Here is a 24,316-nt window from a genome sequence, read left to right on the forward strand (position 1 = left end):
TGGAATCTAATGGTGATAATTAAACTAACTAATAATATAGATATGCGTAATTTAACAACTAATAATCATTATTATATTTCATATTAAAACGAACATCAGAAAAAAATGTGAACATTCGCTAATATCCTACGTCATGAACCTCAAAATCTTTTGGCCTCTTTAATAATATAGATGTGCGTAATTTAACAACTAATCATTATTATATTTCATATTAAAACGAACATCAGAAAAAAAATGTGAACATTTGCTAATATCCTACGTCATGAACCTCAAAATCTTTTGGTCTCTTTAATAATATAAATATGCGTAATTTAACAACTAATAATCATTATTTTATTTCATATTAAAACTAACGTCAGAGAAAAATGTGAACATTCGCTAATATTCTATGTCGTTAACCTCTTTGTTGTTTTCTTTCTTTAATGATATACAGAAACAAAAATTATAATTGTTGTCCTCTTACTGTAATCTCTTTTTAAAATATGTTACAAATATAAAATGGTACTTTCTTATTACCAAGAAACAGTATTTCAGTAATTTGTTAGTATCCTTTTGAAATAGTACCTAATGGGAAGCACACTACGAAGGAAAGCGTTTCCGAGATTTAGCCCTCGATTTTAAAATTCGTGTCAACCTTTATATTTAAATAGCTGAGTACTTACTTATCTCTAATTTAAACTATTGCAAAATATTAATTTTTACTTTATTCACTCAGTAACATTTTTATTTATACGGAAGATATTTATCAACTGTAATATCTACCTAAAGTTGGTGTAAAACAAATCCTGTTTGCTTGCTTGCCTGTTTAGTGTTGGAAAACATTCCAAATTTAAGAGAGAAAAAAAGTCATTGTTGAAATGTATATTTGATGGTATTTGTTCGTGCTGCCCTCTAGAAGCAAGTTAATGCATTACTTAATGTACACGACGATGTGTAAAACTATTTCTGTTGCGCACCTGTAGCGCCTAGTACACGCTGCTTTTTGTTGTGACAGACTCTTTCTTTGGACCACGAGTCATAATTGTTAGTTATGAGCGAAATGTGATGTAAGAATGTCATAGTTACTGGTGAGCTTCTTGAAAGAAGCTTTTCACTGTTTCTTATCCGTACGTGAGAGGAACCACATCCTTCGATGAAAATGGAGAACGTAACCAGCTTCTGGAATGACACTAAACATTTGACTGATCCTACCCGCCACCTTTCAATAATCAACCAAGTCTTGTTGACTTTTTTCTACGTCTTCGGAATTAGTAGCAACATTTGCTCTTTGGTTATGCTGGCTCGGAACGAAACGATCAGGAACAGGAAACAGACGCTGATGGTGAGATGTCTTGTTTGGAACGACCTTCTTGCTCTTGTTGGCTCGTCAGCACTGATGTATACCCAGCTTTACCTGTGGTCAGAACTGATCATTCCCCGCTGGTTCTGTATGTTACGAGTGCTACTCCGAACTTTCGGCCTGTCCTCTGGCTGCGTGGCCATCGTTATGGCTGTAGAGCGGTGGCTGGCACTGACCAGACCCTTTCAGTACCAGAAGGTGAGGCTCGAAACTACTCATTCAGTTTGTAATCGATGTCAACAACAAAAATTTCTATGAAGTTAATAACGTCACTATATCTTGTAACATTTTTTTTTTCTGTTAAAAAGTAATATGAAATTAAAAGTGGGACGCGTCAACAAGATTTTATGTGTAAAAACACTGCGTAATGTTATTTATATTTTGGTTATCTTCTTAGTGACGTATTGACATATATCTTAAGTGATATGTACTGTTAGTGATAGTTTTTGGATGTGTTTATACTAAAGTATTAAAGATACCCGTTGAACAATATAGGCTGGAAGATATCAGCGATACATCGTGGATTTTTCTTAAGCAACAGTCATAACTGACTTTAGAAATATTTGTGATTGTCTTCTTAGCGACGTGTTAAAATATTGGGTTGAGGAATAATTCGTGAGCGTTTTTTCAAGTTAAAAAATATATTCATAAATGAAACGCTTTCGCAAAATATTTCATGTCATTTGGTAGATAATTTTTTGCTCTAATAGATGGTGTGTTTGATTTTCATATGTCTTTAATTTTTGCTTTCATTTTCAGCTCATTAAATGGAATGTCAAGTGGACAAAATCGAGCATTTTCGACACCATCTGCTTTTCGCATTTAATTTCTTGCAATTTCGTTTAAAACAATGCATACTATATACCTAGGTATTACATGAAATAAAGTATCATAATAAATGTTTTGGGTGTAATGTGTTCATGCATTGAAGTATTGTATAGTCTTGCATGTAATGCTTGGATGAAATTATTTAAAAACGCTCACCAATTATTCCTCAACCTAATATAACATCAACAATACAGATTGGAAGAATTTGGTGCCTGTTAATTAAGTCTTGAATAAGTAACTTTCCTTTCTAAGTGTTTTTATGGAACTTTCTAGAGTCTTATAGTGTTACATTTTAGGCTTTTAAAAATATTTCATTTATTTATTGTGTCAGAAGTTAGAATTAGCTCGAGTATCAATGCTTTCTTGATTAGAGTAAGCTTCGAGTATCAATGATTTCTTTGATTGCTTTCCACTTCAAATGAAATTAAAAAGTATCTTAACAAGAAAACAAAGTTAATTAAGTATACTTTTTGTTTCTACCAATAAGTATTGAAATGCATTGTTTCATTATTTGAACAGATTTGCTGTGAACTGTATCTTTGGCTTTAATTCTTATAATTTCTCGCGAAGTTTGTACATTTCAGGAAGTTTAAGCAAGTCGAAAGTACATATATTAAGATATAGCAATTATTCAGAATAAAACTGTAATAATGAACAATAAACAAAATTATAAAGTAATATAATATTATCTTACATAAGAAACTACTTCACATTTTGTCACAAAAGAAAGACATTTCGAAAACTTGAATTTAGTAAAATTGCGACTTCTAGAAGTAATGAATAGATATTTGCCATAAAATTATTATCAATTATGTAAGTATAATATACCAGTTTGACCAATAATTTTAATTTCATTTTTTTAAGTTACATGCTCCATTTTTTTTCAACACTTTGCCTTTCACTTCTAGAAGTAATGAATAGATATTTGCCGTAAAAGTCCTATTAATTATAGAAGTGTAGCTACCTGTTTCACCACCACCTTTAAGTTGCTCGCTCTCGATTTTTTTACCACACCTTTTCTCACACCTAAGGTGTTTTTGATTATATAGCAAGACTTTTTGTCAATGCACGCCAACAAACCACAGCAAATAAGACAACATTAGCTTTCCGATCGCAACATTATTTGGAACAGACCTATACTTTACAGAACTGATAAGGTTTTTCAAAGTGTATGGTTATATTTCTCTTCTCTAAAATAGGGTTAATAACTTCCTTTATAATAATCCTAGGAAAAAAATAGGTTCTTGTCATCACCACGTGTACTTGATTCACCTGTATGAAACGTCATTATTTATTCTGTTTCCTTTAGCTAATATTATGTAATGTTAAACTCTCTTTAATTGGAAGAATTTCGTAAACTTCAGCAGCTCTCTACTTAAAAGTTGACAATGAATAATAACCGTACACTAGAATGATTCTTTTAATAACTTGTGCTGATAAAAATTCTAATCTAGTTGCCTTTGCCTAACCAATACTTACGTATCTGCAAGTCGTACTTTGATGCTCTAAATCAGCCGTCTTTAATGCGAATGAAAAACACACATACTAAAACCGGGCCCCAATTATTTTTAGGTGAAGCTGTAGTAAAAATATTGAACCTATAACTCACATGAATTTTTGCATAGGCATGCGCAAAATGTTTGCTCACGTCAACATTTTGCGGTTGTTTAAAAATAATTTTGCACATGTGGTTATTTCTAGACCAAATGTGACACCTAATTGTAGGTTCTGAAGATCTATCGGTGTACCAAGTTTGAAATAAGTACAAGAAAGATAAGTATGTTTCCTATCACATAATATTTTCGTACTATTGGTGCGAAGGAAAAAAAAGGAAAAAAGTCATATTTGGACATTGTATATCTTAATGAATAACGTTGAAATTTGGCATGTAAAGTGATGATCGAATAGAGCACATTTAATGAAAAATTTGTGCAGTTTTGATTACCATAGTTCGAGCTACAGAAAGTGGAAAATCAGTAAATTATCATACCTTTTAATGACATGCAGTGTGACCTGTAGGTTGTTTTGACCTCACAACATATTACTGTGAATCTTAATTATAGAAATATTGCAAAATTAGCTGAATATCCGTATTGAGGACTAAGCCAGATCTCTTTACCTGGTCCAACCGCAGGAGGCACTGTTGGGATGAAGACCGAAATATCGTTAAGAGCAAAAATATTCAAATGAAGAAATAATCTTTCTAAAGTAGAAATGTAAAAAAAGAAAAACAAACAACAACCTATACCTAATTAATTATAATAATTACTAGGTCCATATTTAGATATATTCTAAATACATAGCTTTTTTTCTAAATGTAAGTTAATGTTAATTAGTGACATGATACAAATATATATACTGAATGAAATTACTGGATTGGAACAGCGATCATTTGTGGTGGTTTATACTGAGTTATGAAATATATCTTAAACGTTTCACATTGGGTTATACTTAATAGGTGTGGGATGCCTTTTTAGTAAGGTGTTGAAGTACTCTTAAAATTAAAGCTATAGTTTTTGTCTTGTAACAGAACTGAGTGTAACGGTATGGAAACCGAGGATATTACAAATGTCTTTTAACAAAGGTGACTGTTAACATTGAAATTCAAGGATATCATACATGCCTTGTATCAAAGCTGCTTGTATTTTATTTTCCTGTTTCATATATCATAGTACGGTATTAATATCTATTTTACTAATATCAAAGCTACTTATCACACAGTAGTTTCTATAATCTAAGGTATTTTAAATATATTTTAAGAATATCAAAGCAATTTGTCACACAGGTTGTTCTATTATATGAAGTATTTTAATTCATTTGAATAATATCCTAGATACTTGTTACACATTTGTTTTAAATATCTAAGGTATTTTTAATCTATTTTAATAACATCCAAGCAATTTTCATCCAGTTGTTTCTGATATCTAAGATATTTTTAATGTATTTTAACAATATAAGAGCTACTTGCCACATAGTTGTCTCAAATATCTAACGTATTTTTAATCTATTTTAATAGTATTCAAGCTACTTGTCACACTTTTGTTTTTAATATGTAAGGTGTTTTTAATCTATTTTAATAATATCCAAGCTGATTGTCACACAGTTGTTTCTTATATCTAAGGTATTGTACCTGATTTAAAGATATGAAAGCTACTTGAGACTCGGATGTTTCTAATATCTAAGATATTTTTGATATAATTTACTAATATGTCACAAATAGCTACTTGTCAAACAGATCTTTCAAATATCTAAGTTATTTGTAATCTATTTTAATAACATGAAAGATATTTGCTACAGTTGTTTCTAATATCTGAGGTATTTTGATATATTTTTATTTTATCAAAACTACTTGTGACACAGTTGTTTCAACTATCTAAGGTGTTTTTGAGCTATCATAATAATATCAAAGCTACTTGTCACACATTCGTTTCTAATGTCTAAGATATTTTTAATTTATTTTAATAATACTGAAGCTACTTGTCACACTGTTGTTTCCAATATAAAAGGTGTTTTAATTTATTTTAATAATATCTAAGCTGCTTGTCAGGCAGTTGTTTTTTATATCTGAGGTATTTTTAACCTATTTTAATAATATTCAAGCAACTTGTTACACGGTTGTTTCAACTATCTAAAGCATTATTGAACTATCTTAATAATATCAAAGCTACTTGTCACACATTTGTTTCTGATATCTAAGGTATTTTTAATCTATTTTAATAATATTTAAACTACTTGTTACACAGTGGTTTCTAATATTTAAGGTATTTTTAATATGTTTTAATAATATAAAAGCTACTTGTCACACACTTGTTTCTAATATCTAAGGTATTTTTAATCTCTTTTATTAATTCGAAAACTACTTTTCACACATTTCTTTCTAACATCTAAGGTGTTTTTAATCTATTTTAATAACAGCAAACTACTCGTCACATAGTTGTTTCTTAAATCTAAGGTATTGTTATCTAAGCTAATGATAACAAATGATAATTTAATTATATCAAAGTTACTTGTCAGTCACATGTTTCTAATATATAAGGTATTTAAGATCTATTTTAATAATATCAAAGCTACTTGTCACACTTTCATTTCTAATATCTAATGTGTTTTTTATCTATTTTAATTATATCAAAACTACTTGTCATGCAGTTGTTTCTAATATCTAAGGTATTGTTATCTAAGCTAATGATAACAAAGCTACTTGTTATTCAGATGTTTCTAATATCTAACGTATTTCTAATATATTTTAATAATATATAACAAGTAGCTACTTGCCACACATTCATTTCTAATATCCAAGGAATTGTTATCTAATTTAATGATATCAAAGCTACATGCTTCTAATATATAAGGTATTTTTAATTTATTTTAATAATACTAAATCTATTTGTTGCACTGTTGTTTCTAATATAAAAGATGTTTTAATTTATTTTAATAATACCTAAGCTGCTTGTCAGGCAGTTGTTTTTTATATCTGAGGTATTTTTAACCTATTTTAATAATATTCAAGCAACTTGTTACACAGTTGTTTCAACTATCTAAGGTATTATTGAACTATCTTAATAATATCAAAGCTACTTGTCAAACAGTTGTTTCAAATGTCTAAGGTATTTTAAATATGTTTTAATGATGTCAAAGGTACTTGTCAAAAAATTGATTCTAATATATGATGTATTTTGATCTATTTTAATAATATCAATGCTACTTGTCAAACAGTTGTTAAATTATTTAAATTATTTTAAACTAATTTCTATAACATCCATTATATTTTGTAATATTTTAGGTATTTTTAATCTACTTTAATAATAACCAAGCTGCTTGTCACACAGTTGTTTTTATAACTAGGGTATTTTTATCTATTTTAATAATATCAAAGCTATTTGCTACACAGTTGTTTCTAATATCTGAGGTATTTTTGATATATTTTTATTTTATCCAAGTTGCTTCTATCACACGTTTCCTAATATCTAAGGTATTTTTAATCAATTTGAATAATATAAACTCTACTTTGTAATATCTAAGGTATGTTTAATGTATTTTAATAATATCAAAGCTTAATGTCACACAGTTGTCTCAAATATGTAAAATATTTTTAATCTATCTTAATAGTACCCAAGCTACTTATCACCCAGTTGTTTCTAATATCTAAGGTATTTTTAATCTATTTAAATAGTATCCAAGCTACTTTTTATGCTTTTTTTAATATTTATGGCGTTTTAAATCTATTTTAATAATATCTAAGCTACTTGTCACAGATTTGTCTTTTATGTCTGGGGTATTTTTATCCACTTTAAGAATATCCAAGCTGCTTGTCAAAATTTGTTTTTTATGTGTTATTTTTATCTATTTTAATAATATCATAGCTGTTTGTAATTCACTTTTCTCTAATATCTAAGGTATTTTAATCGATTTTAATAATATCAAAATTTCTTGTTACAAAGATGTTTCAAGTATCTAACTTATTTTTAATTTGTTTTAATAAGATCAAAGGAATTTGCTACATAGTTTGTTCTAATATCTGAGGTTTTGTTTGATATATTGTTATTATATCAAAGCTACTTGTAACATAGTTGTTTCAAATATCTAAGGTATTGTTAATCTATTTTAATAATATCAAAGCTATTTTTCACACAGTTGTTTCTAATATCTTAGATATTTTAATCTATTTTATTAATATCAAATTTACTTGTAACATATCTTAACTACTGTTAATGTATTTTAATAATATCAAAGCTACTTGTCACACAGTTGTCTCAAGTATCAAAACTATTTTTATCTATTTCAATAGTACCCAAGCTACTTGTAACAGTGTTGTTTCTGATATCTATGGCATTTTTAATCTATTTTAATAATATTGAATCTGCTTGTCACAGATTTCTTTTTACATCTGTGGTATTTTTATCCATTTTAATAATATCTAAGCTACTTGTTACACAGTGGTTTCTAATATTTAAGGTATTTTTAATATATTTTAATAATATAAAATCTACTTGTCACACACTTGTTTCTAGTATCTAAGGTATTTTTAATCTCTTTTATTAATTCAAAAACTACTTTTCACACATTTCTTTCTAATATCTTAGGTGTTTTTAATCTATTTTAATGATATTCAAGCTGCTTGTCACACATTTGTTCTAAATATCTAAGGTATTTTTAATCTATTTTAATAACATCAAACTACTCGTCACATAGTTGTTTCTTAAATCTAAGGTATTGTTATCTAAGCTAATGATAACAAATGATAATTTAATGGTATAAAAGCTACTTGTCACACTTTCATTTCTAATATCTAATGTGTTTTTTATCTATTTTAATTATATCAAAACTACTTGTCATACAGTTGTTTCTAATATCTGAGGTATTGTTATCTAATTTAATGATATCAAAGCTACTTGTTACACAGTTGTTTTTGGTATGTAATGTTTTTTAATATATCACACATTCGTTTCTGATATCTTAGATATTTTAATGTATTTTAATAATATCCTAGCTACTTGTTATATTGTTTTTCTTATACCTAAGGTATTTTAATCTATTTTAATAATATCAGACTTCTTGTCACACTGTTGTTTCTGATATCTAAGGTACTGTTATATAATTTAATGATATCAAAGCTACTTGTCATTCAGATGCTTCTAGTACATATGGTATTACTGATCTATTTCAACAATATCAAAGCTTCTTGTCACACAATTATTTCTAATACATAAGGTATTCTTAATATATTTTAATAAGATGTAACAAGTAGCTACTTGTCCCAAAGATATTTCAAATATCTAAGGTATTTTTAATATATTTTAATAATATCAAAGCTACTTGTTACACAGTTTTTTAATATCTAAGGCATTTTTAATGTTTTAATAGTATCAAAGCTACTTGTTACACAGTTGTTTCTACTATATGAGTTATTTTTAATTTATTTTAATAATATGAAAGCTATTTGTCACACAACTGTTTCTAATATGAAAGCTATTTTTAATCTTTTTAATTGTATGAAATTTAGTTGTCAAACTATTTTTGTGTGGTATTTAATCGAGTTGTCACTTTATTTTGTCTTTTGTACTAGTTAAACTTGTTTTATCATAGAAAGATGTGTGATATCCTATCGAATTGTTATTTGTATGATGTATTAAGCATAATTGTAAAATTGTTACTTACATCCGAGTCATATCTTACACTATTTACATGTAATATCCAAGTTATCTTTTGCATTTTAACGTTAGTTAACCAATGTATTAATTATTGTATTTTATTTGATATTCGAGCTATATGATTCAGTATTCTATGTCTCTATCCAAAGAATGTGTTATGTTATTTATGCTTGACATTCAAGCTTGATATCCCAATTACTTGTTAATCTTTTCTTCTGATATCCAGGATACTATTTTACAGTATTTACATCTGATATATCTTAGTTACTTGTTGAACTATTCTTCTGATATCCAGGATACTATTTTAAAGTATTTACATCTGATATATCTTAGTTACTTGTTAAACTATTCTTCTGATATCCAGGATACTATTTTACAGTATTTACATCTGATATTCCACTTACTTGTTAATCATTTATTCTGATATCCTTGCTACTTATTATTTTTGTGTGATATTAAGTTAATTTACACCATATTTTTGGCTAATATACTAATCACTTTAATTTTATCTAATATCGAACGTGCTTTTTACGCTATTTTTATCATATCCAACCACCCTTTACTTTATTTATCGAAGCTACTAGTTACAGGAATTATGTCTTATATCCTTGGTTATTATTTCAGTTCTTTTGTTCCTTATCTAACCCATTATTATAGTATTTATAACTGATATTCATTCTATCTGTGATAATAGCTTCATTTGACATGTTAACCACTTGCTAAAGTTGTTTTACTTCATTGTAGTTTATATTGTCACTTACGACTAGTTTTAATTAGGTGCTAGATACTGACTAATAACTAGTTTATATCGAGTTTTTCGGCTACAAATCTGCTAACGTGTTGAGAGGAGTTTCTCAAAAGACCGCATTTTCGGAGATGTTTAGAAATATTTTAGTCTGGGTATTCCTGATGAAAATATCAGTGGGTCGGCGGGTAGGTAAGTTGGTGTTTTCTTATAGCAAAGCCACATCGGGCTATCTGCTGAGTCCACCGAGTGGAATCAAACCACTAATTTTGGCATTATAAATCAGTAGACTTACCGCTGGGGACAAAATATCAGTGTTTGGTCCTATTGAAGACAACCTAATTGTTTTGAGGAGAAGAAACATAAGATTAAAGCTTGTTAGTAATTTCTATGTAGTATGGATAAAAATATTAGTTAGTAAAGGCAGCCGTATAAGTTAAGAACTATTATAAGGGTTGATGTTTGTTCGCTACGACCGTGAGTATAACAACTACACTTGTTACAGTATTTATTTCTGACACCAGAGTTGTTCCCTTGTCAACAAAAACGACTCGTGTTTACTTGAGGTTTCAACATAGAGACTACTCCAGAGTATTCACTTATTCCAGACTGTGTCCGGCGGATGTCAACAGGTCTGCTTCGTTCCGGAAGATCGCCATTTTTACTTGTCTTTTACATATATATAACAGTGACTATGAAGTTGTAAGTTATGATCAACACATGCAGAAAGATTAAACGGTTAGAGTGTTTTTAAAGAAAAGAACAAGATATAATGTTCGAAGTTTATTTCCAAAATAAAGACACAAAATGGTTTTGTGAAAGGTTATGACAGGTGGTGTGAGACATTACAGATTAAATTATTGGTTTTGGTATGATTATTTTCTTACAGTATTTCATGCCTAAAGTTATTTAATTAGAATCTGTTTGGATGGAAGAACCATAAAGACTTCGTAATGGGTGTCGATTCACGTTAACAAAGTTTATGCTGATTGTCTACCCTCATGGTTATGAGTGATATTAACAGTTTTCGTTTCTTATATTAATGGGTATTATATTTTTTATTATCTCATGATAATGAGTCGCGACAACATATTTAGTTTCTCGTGATAATGGATCATGATAACAGTTTTTAATTTTTCATGATAATTGGTCACGAAAACAGTTTTAGTTTCTCATGGTAATGGGTCAAGAAAGTAGTTTTAGGTTCACGAGGTAAAGGGTCAAGAAGACAAGTACACAAACCATTAACACATTGCTCCTACTATAAATACTACTACTATGATAATATTCACTAAACACAAAAGTTTGCATGTTAGTCTTACTGCACTGTAATGATAAATTGTATATTATGATTTTAAATGCAGCAACTGTCCATGTAATTTCAACTAAACCTTACAATTCTTTGCTGAAGTAAATGGCATATTTATATTATTTTGACAATTCAAGTAGAGCATACTAATATTTATTAATAGTTTTAAAATGACAATCCTTTTCTTTACCACTGTTTTCATCATCATCACACAAACACAGACGTATGTATTGGCTGTATTAGTCTGTTTCTTACAAAGCTGTCAACAGTAACCTTCAATTCTATTTATAGCTATATTATTGTCACTTAGACAAATACCAGTTGTTTATGACATCGTGGGTACATAATATAACGAACAGCCAAAACTAATAATCTTTTAGGTTCAAAAATAGAGTAAAGTTCGAAAAGATTTATCAAAATATACAATTTACATTCAGATATTATTAACATAAACATAGCTGATGCTTTACAAATAAAAGATAAATTTAATAATATTAATACTTTAAAACAAATTTAAGTAGAAATAATAAAACTTTAAGTTTAAAACAAGTAACGTCATCATTACAAATACTTCATCTTGGAGTATTAATAGTATTGTTGCTAATTTTTCTCAGGTGCCATCAACACTGCAAATACTTCACAATTAAAAAATACCAACAATACTATTAATGCTTCAGTTTAAAACTAGTAGCATCAACATTAATAATACTTCAACTTTAATATAAGTAGCAACAATGCTAATAACGTTTTAATTTAAAACAAGTAGCATCAACACTAATAATTCTTTCCCATACATTCCCATATAGAAGAAAATAGGTAAGAACTGACCAGCCCAAAACAATAAACCATGTACAATCTTTTACCCAAGAAAGTATGTAATACTTGACAAATCCTAAACAATGAACCATATACATTCTTGTATGCAAGAAAATATGTAAGAACTGACCAGCCCAAAACAATAAACAATATACAGTCTTCTATACAAGAAAATATGTAATAATTAATAAATCGAAAACAATAAACGATATACATTCCTGTACACAAGCAAATAGATAAGATCTACCCAATCCAAACAGTGCTTAGTACTGCTCAGAAGAAAAACCCCAAACAAAAATTTTCTTCTACCTTAACTTGAACAAGAATAGTATCGTATGTATCGTTACTTGAAGGTAATATGGATGCGCTGCACATACAAGAAATATACTGTAATATTTTTGTCACAGATTTCACATCCATTGAATACTAGTTAATCGATATTGTAGTCTATAAAAATTGATGTTTTCACTACTGTAACTCTAACAAATAATATCTCTTAGTACAGTTTTAGTATTGTAACACTTAATGACCTTCAGTACTTGTTAATATTATAACTATTATAACAAGCAATAGCTTTCAGTACAGTTTAGTATTATAGCTATTGTACCCCTTGATACCTTTCGTTACAATTTAGTATTGTAACAGTCTATATTTATCAGTACAAATTACAGCTGCAAAAGTTAATATCTTCAATACTGTTTAATATTGTAACTATTCTAGCAGTTAATATCATCAGTATTATTTAGTATTGTAACTATTTTAGCAGTTAATATCATCAGTATTATTTAGTATTGTAACTATTCTAGCAGTTAATATCATCAGTATTGTTTAGTATTGTAACTATTCTAGCAGTTAATATCATCAGTATTGTTTAGTATTGTAACAGTTGATACCTTTCAGTACTGTTTAGTTTGTTTTTGAATTTCCCACAAAGCTACTCGAGGGATATCTGCGCTATCCGTCCCTAATTTTGCAGTATAAGACTAGAGGGAAGGCAGCTAGTCATCACCACCCACCGCCAACTCTTGGGCTACTCTTTTACTAACGAATAGTGGGATTGACCGTCACATTATAAGCCTCCACGGCTGAAAGGGCGAGCATATTTGGTGCGACCAAGATGCGAACCCGCGACCCTCAGATTACGAGTCGCACGCCTTAACACGCTTGGCCATGTAACAGTTGATACCATTCAGTACTGTTTAGTATTGTTACAGTTGATATTCAGTACTGTTTAGTATTGTTTTTATCAAATTAACTGTTATAATGTCTAATATATTTATATAATGTTTAGTTGTTTTTTTTTAATTTCGCGCAAAGCTACTCGAGGACTATCTGCGCTAGCCATTCCTAATTTAGCAGTGTAAGACTAGAGGGAAGGTAGCTAGTCATCACCACCCACCGCCAACTCTTGAGCTACTCTTTTACCAACGAATAGCAGGATTGACCGTCACATTATAACGCCCCCACGGCTTAAAGGGCGAGCATGTTTGGCTAGGGGGATGCGAATCCGCGACCCTCAGATTACGAGTCGCACGCTTTAACACACTTGGCCATGCCGGACCATATAATGTTTAGTATTGTAACTATTGTAACTTTTAATATTGTTCTGTAGATTTTAGTATCGTAGCTATTGTAAAAGTAAATTTTTATAATACTAAACAATACTAAAATATCTTAATTGTTTATTAGTATTTAATAGTATGACTATTTTAACAGCTGACTTTCAGTATTACTTAGTATTGTAATTATTGTAACATTTAATACATTTCTGCACAGTTTAATGTTATTATTGTAACCATTAATAAGTATAGTATAACACTGTAGAAATTTTGTTTTATAATTATTAAAATCTATACCTAATAAGATAAACATCTTTTCATTGTTTATTTCGAATTGTAATCCTTAAAGTTAATATATTTAACGACTACCTATTTAGTATATTTTCAGTTCAATTTATTAGGACTCTATCTCGTACAGTCAGTAACTTTTCAGTATAGTTTGATCACTACTGTAACCCGCACAGTTATCTTATTTTCAGTGTTATTAATTTAGTATTGATACTCCTTACAATTAGTATAATTTCGAGTCATTTTATTCATTATTCTAACCATCAGAGTTCATATCTTTTTCGTAATGTCTAGTCAGTATTCTAGTTTGCACAGTTATGATATTATTAGTAAAGTTTAGATAATGTTATAGCCCTTACAATTAGTTATTTTTCACTACAATGTAGTCAGTTTTTGTAACCTATAATGTTTACATACTTTGAGTACTCTTTGTTCAGTATTATAATCTATAAATTTAACATATTTCTAGTATTGTAACAGCTTACAATCTCTCTCTTGTTGCACGACCAACGTTAACTAATAAACACGTAGCCCGAGGACTTATTGCAAATAATTCTGGTGTCATATCAAAAACGGTGAAGTGTTCGCAATTAGTATTTTGCTGACAATGCTCCAGAAATAACACACCACAGAGAAATATCTGGAAACCAGCCATCTTGGCAACGTATCTGATTATGTACGGTAATAACTTAGAAAGTCCTAATGATCTAATAAATCTGACACTATGTAAGAGTTACTGCTAAGCTTATTCAATTTTATGTATTGCGCACTCGCATCAGTCCTTCTCGTTTCACTAAACTTACTTCTACCCTGTGTGTGTCTTCTAACGAAGCTCGTACCGTTTTAATATTGTTGGTACGTTTTGATAAAAACAACTTTTAACAGAAATCATTAGAATAATTAAATATTGCCCAAGCACCAAATTATTAGGTGTAGAAATAATAGGTGAAAGTAATAATAATATAAAATATTAAAAATTACAGTTTAAACGCCGAAAGTTGGCGAAACAAAAAACCATTAAGCCTAAAAATGACAAATTTTAAGCTTATGGAATACATTATCGTTTTTATACGAGGTCTGTTCAAAAAATACGCGGACTGACGTCATAAAACAAAATGTACTTTATTTAGAAGTTACAGGTCTGGGACCCCTTCAAAGTACTCTCCTCCCCAACGCACACACTTATTTATCCCAACGGTGTTTCCACTTGTTGAAACAGTCCTGGAACGCTTCTTTTTTAATGTCCTCCAGCTCCTTCGTCGCATTTGCCTTAATCTCGGGAATCGTCTCAAATCTTCTTCCTTTCAAAGGTCTTTTGAGTTTGGGGAACAAGAAAAAATCGCAAAGAGCAAGGTCAGGTGAGTAGGGGGGTGGGGAAGAACAGTGATCGAGTGTTTGGCCAAAAACTCACGAGTTCTGAGGGCTGAATTTCGCAGCAACGCGGTGCATCTTCAATTTTTCGGTCAAAATCTCGTAACAAGATCCAACTGATATTCCACACTCTTCAGCAAGCTTCCTGACAGTCAGACGTCGACTTGCCCGCACCAGAGTGTTGATTTTGTCGACGTGTGGGTAGTCAGTTGACGTGGAAGGACGTCCAGGACACTCATCATCTTCAATGGACTGTCGACCATCCTGAAAACGTTCATGCCACTTGAAACATGCCGTACGCTTCATAGCAACATCACCGTAAGCCGTGTTAAGCATAGCAAAAATTTCAGTCGCAGATTTTCCAAGTTTAACACAAAATTTCACAGCAAGTCGTTGCTCCTTCAGGTCATTCATTTTGAAATCCGCCAAACGAAAAAATCGCACTTCACTTAAAACCGCGTAGCTAATACACAAATGAAGATATCTGCAATCGGGAAATGGCGTCGTAATTAGCTGATCTGTGCAAACCTAGCGACACTGGAGTCGCGCAATTCAAACAGTCCGCGTATTTTTTGAACAGCCCTCGTACATTATAATAGGAGTCCTCAAATTTTTGCTTCACAACTTTCAAAGTTGAACAAATACTACCTGTATAAATGTTCTAGGGCCTGGCATGGACTAGCGCGTAAGGCGTGCGACTCGTAATTCGAGGGTCGCGGGTTCGTGCCCGCGTCGCGCAAAAAATGCTCGCCCTCCCAGTCGTGGGGGCGTTATAATGTGACGGTCAATCCCACTATTCCTTGGTAAAAGAGTAGCTTAAGAGTTGGCGGTGGGTGGTGATGACTAGCTGCCTTCCCTTTAGTCTTACACTGCTAAATTAGGGACGGCTAGCACAGATAGCCCTCGAGTAGCTTTGTGCAAAATTCCAAAAATAAATGTTCTTAATTTTGATAAAATAGAACAAAAGGAATACAGTTTGTTAAAGCACCCAAAACCAACAGTTCAACTATTCATATTTGGCAAGATTTGATTGACACTTCCTTCTAGCACGTGTCGTATTTCTGCGGTAATAAGACACGAACGCAGAATGTTGGGTGGTAGACTTTGTGTGATTACCATTTGTCCCGTTTGTTCTGAAAATGTATGTTACAATAATTCATTTAAGTTAAAATTAGGTTGCCTGAACTGTATGGTGAAGGTTATGTTATCCCATTAGTGCTCAATTTACTCGTATTAATGTTTTAGATATAACGCTAGAATGTTGTACTTTGACTCTTCTTAGGTTCGAATATGTACTTTCATTTTGAAGTTCTATATTGATGTTGTAGACCTTATCCTATTCCGGGACCAGGCATGGCCAAGCGTGTTAAGGCGTTCGACTCCTAATCCGAGGGTCGCGGGTTCCAATCTCGGTCGCGCCCAACATGTTCGCCCTCCCAGCCGTGGGTACGTTAAAATGTGACGGTCAATTCCACTATTCGTTGGTAAAAGAGTAGCCCAAGGGTTGGCGGTGGGTGGTGATGACAAGCTGCCTTCTCTCTAGTCTTACACTGCTAAATTAGGAACGGCTAGCGCAGATAGCCCTCGAGTAACTTTGCGCGAAATTAAAAAAAAATTGTCCTATTCCGAGAACACTCGGCATATGAAGAACTAAGTTGTGGACATGCAAAACATTTCGTGTATAGCCAAAACTTTATTGGATATAAAAAAATAACATTCCAAACAAAACATTTGTTTTAGACAATTATTAGAAAATGAAATGTTCTTTTTTTTTTACCAAAAGTTTACTCATTTGCATTGTATATTATATTCATTGAAATACTCAATTCACAATTGAACGTTACATTTCTCACACTTCCATATTGATTTTCTGCTACATTAACTATTAGTGCATCTTCTAGCAAAAAAAATAAAGGATTTTGGTGGCCCGGTTCTAGAACACTTGTTGAAGTAAAGATTGCGCAATGTACCTTGGAAAGGAAAGTGTGTTTAACAGTGTTTTCTTATAGCAAAGCCACGTCGGGCTATCTGCTGAGCCCACCGAGGGGAATCGAACCGCTGATTTTAACATTGTAAATTCGGAAACATACCGCTGTACTAGCGTGAGCAGGAAAGTAAAGTAGATTAACATTGCTAGATATCTGTCTAACAATGAATTAGTCAAAAGATACAAATTACAGCCTCAAACATCCACGAAAAGAGTTCCCCCACCATTTCAATTGGAATCCCATCTTCTTTAAATATGCTTTGGTCCACCAGATCTGTTTCTCCCATAATCTTGGATAGCAGGTACTGGTTGGTTTAAATAAAGTTTCATTTTTTCAAAGGTTGATTACTGTTTTTTATTGTGTAAGATCAAAACCACAGAGCTGTCTCTCCATTAAACCAAGTTTTTAACAGTGAGAACTGTTGCACTGATTTCGTAGATGTAATTATTAGTGATTTTATTGTCACACAAAGTTACTCTAATCCTATGTCTTCTGGTTTTAACTCTGTTAATAATGGCAGACAAGTAAATACGTTATTAAAATACAGCATTAATGGCATTTTAGCAATTTTGGGAGGACGATCATCAAATAAACTGACCAGTACAGAAGTTCCTTTCCCATTATGTCAACTTCCTAACTATGTTGCACCCTGATAATTTCAAACTTAATGAGACTTTCATTGCTTCATTCAAACACCGCAGTTTGAACACGAACCTGATCTGCTTTCCTCTCATAAGTTGTGGTATCCATTGTACTGCACTATAGATTCATCAAAATATATTTCTTGAGATTATTGAAATTCATCTACAAATTTTTCCTTTCTTTCTCCATATGTTCGAACAAGAGGACAAATTTTAGCAGTATAGCCTTTTACGATTTAGTATTTGACTAATTTTCTCTTGTTTATTAATGGTCTAGCATTTTAAGTTTTAGTAATTGACTAGTTTTCTATCTTTTAGTAACAATATAGCCTTTTAAGTATTTCTAAATGACTAGTTTGCTAAGTTTAGCATTTTTCTATATTTCTTGGTTTCAGTAAACAATTTTTTTCTAAATTTTAGTAATTTGCAAGTTCCTTAGTGTTACTAAATATTTAGTTTTCTGAGTTTTCTTAGTTGTCATGTTTGTATTTCATGCACGTCTATCTTTCTAGTGTAAACTAAGTATCTGTATTTTTGTAAGATATTAGTTTTCTAAGATTTCGTGTATCTCTTTTGAAATTTAGTACTTTTCTGTCTTTTTTACTCGTCACATACAGTAATTGACTATAAATTCGAAATTTACTATCTTTCTATCTTATTTAAGATTTAGTATAATTGTTTATTTCTTTGGTTTTTAATTTTGCGTAAAGGTACACGAAAGCAATCTGCATTAGCTGCCCCTAATTTAACAGTGAAAGACTAGAAGTAAGGCATCTAGTCATCAACACTCGCTTGCAATACTCTTTTCATCAACGAATAGTGGGACTGAGCGAGCATGTTTGGTGGAACGGGGATTGAAACCCGAGACCTCCAAATCGCGAGTTGAGCGCCCTAACCACCTGGCCTTGCCAGGCTGAGATTTAGTAATTGTCTACCCTTGGTAACATTTAATAGTTACCTTTTTGTAGTTGTCTGTCAGTCTAAAAGTTATTGGTGTTGTAGCGTGTTTTTAACGTTTTGTAGTCGTATGTCCTTCTAAGACTTGTTGTCTCCTTTTCTAATATTCCGTAATTGTCTGTCTTAGATGTAGAACATAAGTATTTTTCTCTGACTTAGAAGGTGTTTATTTTTCTTAGATCTAGTCTTTGCCAATTTTTCTAGCTTTTACTCCTAGTCTGGTTTTATCAGATTTGGTAGTTGTTTCACTTTCTGAGACTTGTAATTGTTTCTTCTTCTATGATCAAGTAAATGTCTTTCTCTCTAGTATTTATTTGTTTTATATGGTTTAGTAGTTGTGTATTTGTCTCAGATTTAATATTTGTATATCTATAAAATTTTGTAGTTACCTAATTATCAAACTTTAGTTAGCCTTTCTCATATTTAGTAGTTGTTTGTCTCTAATATTTAATAATTGTCTAAGCTTCCTAAGATTTGTCAGTCATCAACCTTTTTATCATTTAGTAGTCTATGTTTCTACTATTTAGTAACCTTCTAGCCTTTATAAGATTTAGTAGTTATTTCTCTTTTCAGGATTTAGCAGTTGTCTATCTTTATAAGAATTATTAGTTGTGTAACTTTGATTTGAAAGCTATCGATCTCTCTAAGATTTCGTAGTTTTATTATATTTTTAATATTTGCAAGATGTCTATCTTGGTAAATTTTAGTAGTTGTAAGTAATAAGTCGAAAACTTTCGCGCCCAAAAGATGCTGCCTCACGCTGATTGGTTGCTCAAGAGGGCAAAGGAAGTATCATCAAATATGACGAGGTGAGAGTTTCAAAAGTTGCCACTAAATTGCGGTTCGTTGGGAGCACTGAATTGTTTTCAAAAATAACATGATTTACAGTTTATTTTGATTACAGACTGTGAACACACTTTACTCATATTTCTTTGAACTAAGTTTTAATTACAGTACATACCGTGCAAACCACACAGTTTTGGTCAACAAAGAACTAATACACCCTTGATAAACTGTATGTTGATGGTATCAACATTTTTAAGGTGCTGTAGCCTATAGAAAGCTTTATATCTGATCATGTATTGTCACAATAACTGTCTATATGCATATTCTAGTTTGATATTAGGCATGAGTTCATTAGTTTTATGGACTAATGAAACCCCTATCTGATATCAAGGGACATGTAAAAATTAGTATCTGTATTACATGATAGACAGTCTGAAAGTTAATAATCAGTAATTCATTCGTGATGAGGAGAAATCCACTTAAAGTAAAAACATATTATCAAGACTGCTGGTATGGGTATTAGTACTTTATTTTAATTAGAGTGCTAATACCAACTGTCTTGAGAATACAGTGATTAATTCGTTTATTATATTAAGCTGTAGGATGATTATTGGTTATATGTGAAACATTAAGTGTCTTACAGAACATTGTCTGAAAGACAATTTAGAAATGTATTTCATACATTCACAAGTTTTGTATACATTTGGATATTATCAATGGTTATATAGAAAATGGATGGATACAGTAAGTCTATTATTTTAGAAGAGGTGTTAAAATAATGATTTTAACATAATTAAATATAGACACTGATAACCTACAGAAGCACTGTTACAGTAATAATAGTGATTAAATATATGAATGAAAGTCCACATTTGTAAAACTTGTGTAAATTAAATTGCCACAAATTAATAAAAGTTTTATACAATAACCGTTTTGTTGAACATATAAGTTTTAAATATTGTATGATATTGTAAATTTATTTTTGAAAATTTTTGAATAAACTGACTATTGCTGATTTTTATATCAAACAATACCTTGAACCTAATAGAACAATGACCTCTTATGCCTTGATGACTCCCCAGTTTCAACGCTCTCAGCCATTTCTATAGGAAAGGTTACCAATAAATCTTTCTAAGCTTTAGCAGTTGTCTTGTCTTTCTAACATTTAGCAGTTGTCTGTTTTTCTAAGGTATATTTGTTGTCTATTCTTGTAAGATTTAGTAGCTGTTTAGCCTTTTTAAGATTTTTTTATAAATAACTATTTTTCTAAGATTTAGTAATTGTCTATCTTTTTCCGATTTTGCAATTATGTAGCCTTTCTAAGTTTTGATAGTTATCTACGCTTCTAAGATTTACTTATTGAGTATCTTTCTATGATTTAATAGTTGTCTACGTTTGTAAGATTTAGTTATCTTTTTAACATTAAACAGATTTCTATTTTTCTCAAAGTTAGTATTAGTCTATCTTTTATTACTATTTGCCTCTAAACTTTAGTAGTTAGTTAGTTATGACCATTAGATTCCATCAAGGAACATAGGGCCGCAATCGCAGCTAGCCATCACCACCCACCGCCAACTCTTGGGCTACACTTGTACCAACGAATAGTGGGATTGACCGTCACATTATAACGCCCCCACGGTTGGGAGGGCGAGCATGTTTGGCGCGACGCGGGCGCGAATCCGCGACCGTCGGATTACGAGTCGCACGCCTTACGCGTTTGGCCATGCCAGGCCTCTAAAATTTAGTAAATGTACATCTTTTACAGTTACGACAGAAAGTGTTCGTACACCTGCGTCCCAAGTGGTATTTTTGCTCATAATTTAAAAGCGTATCATGAGTAGGCTAATAGAAGTATAATATATTATAATTATTATAACATCACACATCTACATAATTTTTTTTCTAAATTAAACGACAAGTAAATTGTTTATAAACAAATAACCAAAAATAGAAGGAGCAGAAAGTGTTCGTACAGTTCAGAACGTCTTAAAAAACTGATATTTCCGTAAAAGTTTTTAGTTTGGCGAATGAACTACATAATACCATTCCAGAACTAGACACCCGATCTCAACCCAATTGAAAATGTTTGGCATGAGTTGAAGACCAGGGTTCATCAGCGTCATCCGAAAAACTTGCAAGAGTTGGAGGCCTTCTGTGAAGAAGAATGGAGGAAAATACCAGTCGAGTACTGTCAAACGATCATGGAGGGCTATGAGGAGAGATTGTGCCAAGTAATTCACCTAAAAGGCTACACAACTGACCATCAAAGTAAACGTACGAACACTTTCTGCCCGTCCTATGTTTGGTTATTTGTTTATAAACAGTTTATTTGTCGTTCAATTTACATACAAATTTATGTAGATGTGTGTTAGTATATGTATAATATACTTTACTTTCATTACCCTACTCTTGATACGTTTTGAGGAGAAACTACTCGCGACGCAGGGGTACGAACACTTTCTGTTGTAACTGTATTATGTATCTATCTATTACTTAATAGTTGCCTATGTTTATAAGAATTCAGGTTATCTTACTAACGTTAAATAGGTGTCTACGTAATCGCTTTCCTAGCATTTAGTATTGTCTATCTTTCTAACATTTAATAGTTAACTAAAATGTTGTTAGTGTATAGAAATTATTAGCCTTGTACAATCTCTTTCCTAGGAGTTTAAACATTTTTACGTATGTTAAGTATAACAACAACAACCCAGTTTAAGGTTGTTTGCAAGTTCTTTCAACCCAATAGAGTGTGAATTTAAAACCAAGTTACGTCATGTAACAAATTATATGAACACATATAAATATCTTTAAAAATAGCATTGGCTTTTGGTTTATGTACGTCGAAATCACAAACGTTCATTAGTTGTGTTAGTTCTTTAACAAAAGTGTTAACAATTGCTTAACCTATGTTCACTTAAAATAGTGGTGGCTTTACATTTTCAGCATGTCACCTACACCAGAATCAAACAAGCTATTTTCTCGTTGTGGATCGTCGTTCTGTTACTTGTCTGTTTGCCGTTTCTGGGTTTCGGAGTCTACTACGACAGCAACGCCGCAGACAAGAGATTCATGTGTATTCGATACCGTTTCGCCACTAAATCGAAGGACAAAGTGTATGCTTATCTCATGTTTGTATTCGGGCTCGTCCTCTGCCTTGTAATCGTGTACTGCAACCTTGCCGTAGTACGGGTCCTCTGTAGAATGGGAAAGAAATGCATGGCCCGAATAGGAAGGACGACTATACGAAAAGATAGCAGAGAACTTTCATACAACCATACTACCCCAGAAGAGATTTCATTTGCTAAATTTATGGTAATCCTCTGCGTCTTCTTTGTAGTTTGTTGGGTCCCACAGCTGGTAAGTCTTAATAGTAGCTACAATTTGTTTTACCATAGCGCCATTCTTCCACAGATATTAGGATGAGAAATAATTTTAAAATGTACTTACATTGCATGAATTGCATTTCACAAGATTCGAGAAATGATGAAATTTATTTCAAATATTCATTGACATGAGACACATAGAAAATAATTACATTTCATCAGTAACAAAATCTTACCGAATCCTTCATTCACGAAACAGTTGTATCACATTGGCGTACTAAGAGAGAAATTTTCATTCATTTGACAACTATATCGAACTAGACTTACTAATATAGAACCTTTCATTCATTACACAACTGTATCGAACTAGACTTACTAATATAGAACCTTTCATTCATTACACAACTGTATCGAACTGGACTTACTAATATAGAACCTTTCATTCATTACACAACTGTATCGAACTGGAACTACTAATATACAACCTTTCATTCATTACACAACTGTATCGAACTGGAACAACTAATATAGAAACTTTCATTCATTACACAACTGTATCGAACTGGAACTACTAATATAGAACGTTTCATTCATTACACAACTGTATCGAACTGGAACTACTAATATAGAACGTTTCATTCATTACACAACTGTATCGAACTGGAAATACTAATATAGAACCTTTTATTTATTGCACACCTGTATCAAACTGGACTTACTAATAGAGAAACTTTTATTCATTACACACCTGTATCAAACTGGATTTACTAATATAGAACCTTTCATTCATTACACAACTGTATCGAACTGGACTTACTAATATAGAACCTTTTATTCATTACACACCTGTATCAAACTGGATTTACTAATATAAAACTTTTCATTAATTACATACCTGTATCAAACTGGAACTACTAATATAGAACCTTTTATTCATTGCACACCTTTATCAAACTTCACTTACTAATAGAGAAACTTTTATTCATTACATACCTGTATCAAACAGGATTTACTAATATAAAACCTTTCATTAATTACACACCTGTATCAAACTGGAACTACTAATATAGAACGTTTCATTCATTACACAACTGCATCGAACTGGACTTACTAATATCGAACCTTTTATTAATTACACACCTGTATCAAACTGGACTTACTAATATAGAACCTTTTATTCATTGCACACCTGTATCAAATTTGACTTACTAATAGAGA

General features: G+C 31.3%; 1 protein-coding gene across 1 annotated transcript; it reads left to right on the plus strand.

Annotated features, from left to right (window-relative positions):
- The first annotated feature begins 939 nt into the window (after positions 1-939).
- LOC143251268 (rhodopsin, GQ-coupled-like) lies at positions 940-23,198 on the plus strand. The gene is made up of 2 exons (XM_076502708.1): positions 940-1,537; positions 22,719-23,198. Exons 1-2 carry the CDS (start codon positions 1,133-1,135, stop codon positions 23,196-23,198), a joined length of 885 nt encoding a protein of 294 aa, XP_076358823.1. The 5' UTR covers positions 940-1,132.
- Positions 23,199-24,316: the final 1,118 nt, after the last annotated feature.

The sequence above is a fragment of the Tachypleus tridentatus genome, chromosome 5 (genome assembly GCF_004210375.1).
Source record: "Tachypleus tridentatus isolate NWPU-2018 chromosome 5, ASM421037v1, whole genome shotgun sequence".
Classification (NCBI taxonomy): Eukaryota; Metazoa; Arthropoda; class Merostomata; order Xiphosura; family Limulidae; genus Tachypleus; species Tachypleus tridentatus.

What these genes read in the sequence shown, in the direction of transcription:
- LOC143251268 (XM_076502708.1), top strand. Translation starts at nt 1,133, where the DNA reads ATGAAAATGGAGAACGTAACCAGCTTCTGGAATGACACTAAACATTTG. An exon ending in GACCCTTTCAGTACCAGAAG is followed by an intron (nt 1,538 to 22,718) that starts GTGAGGCTCGAA and finishes TTACATTTTCAG; the next exon opens with CATGTCACCTACACCAGAAT.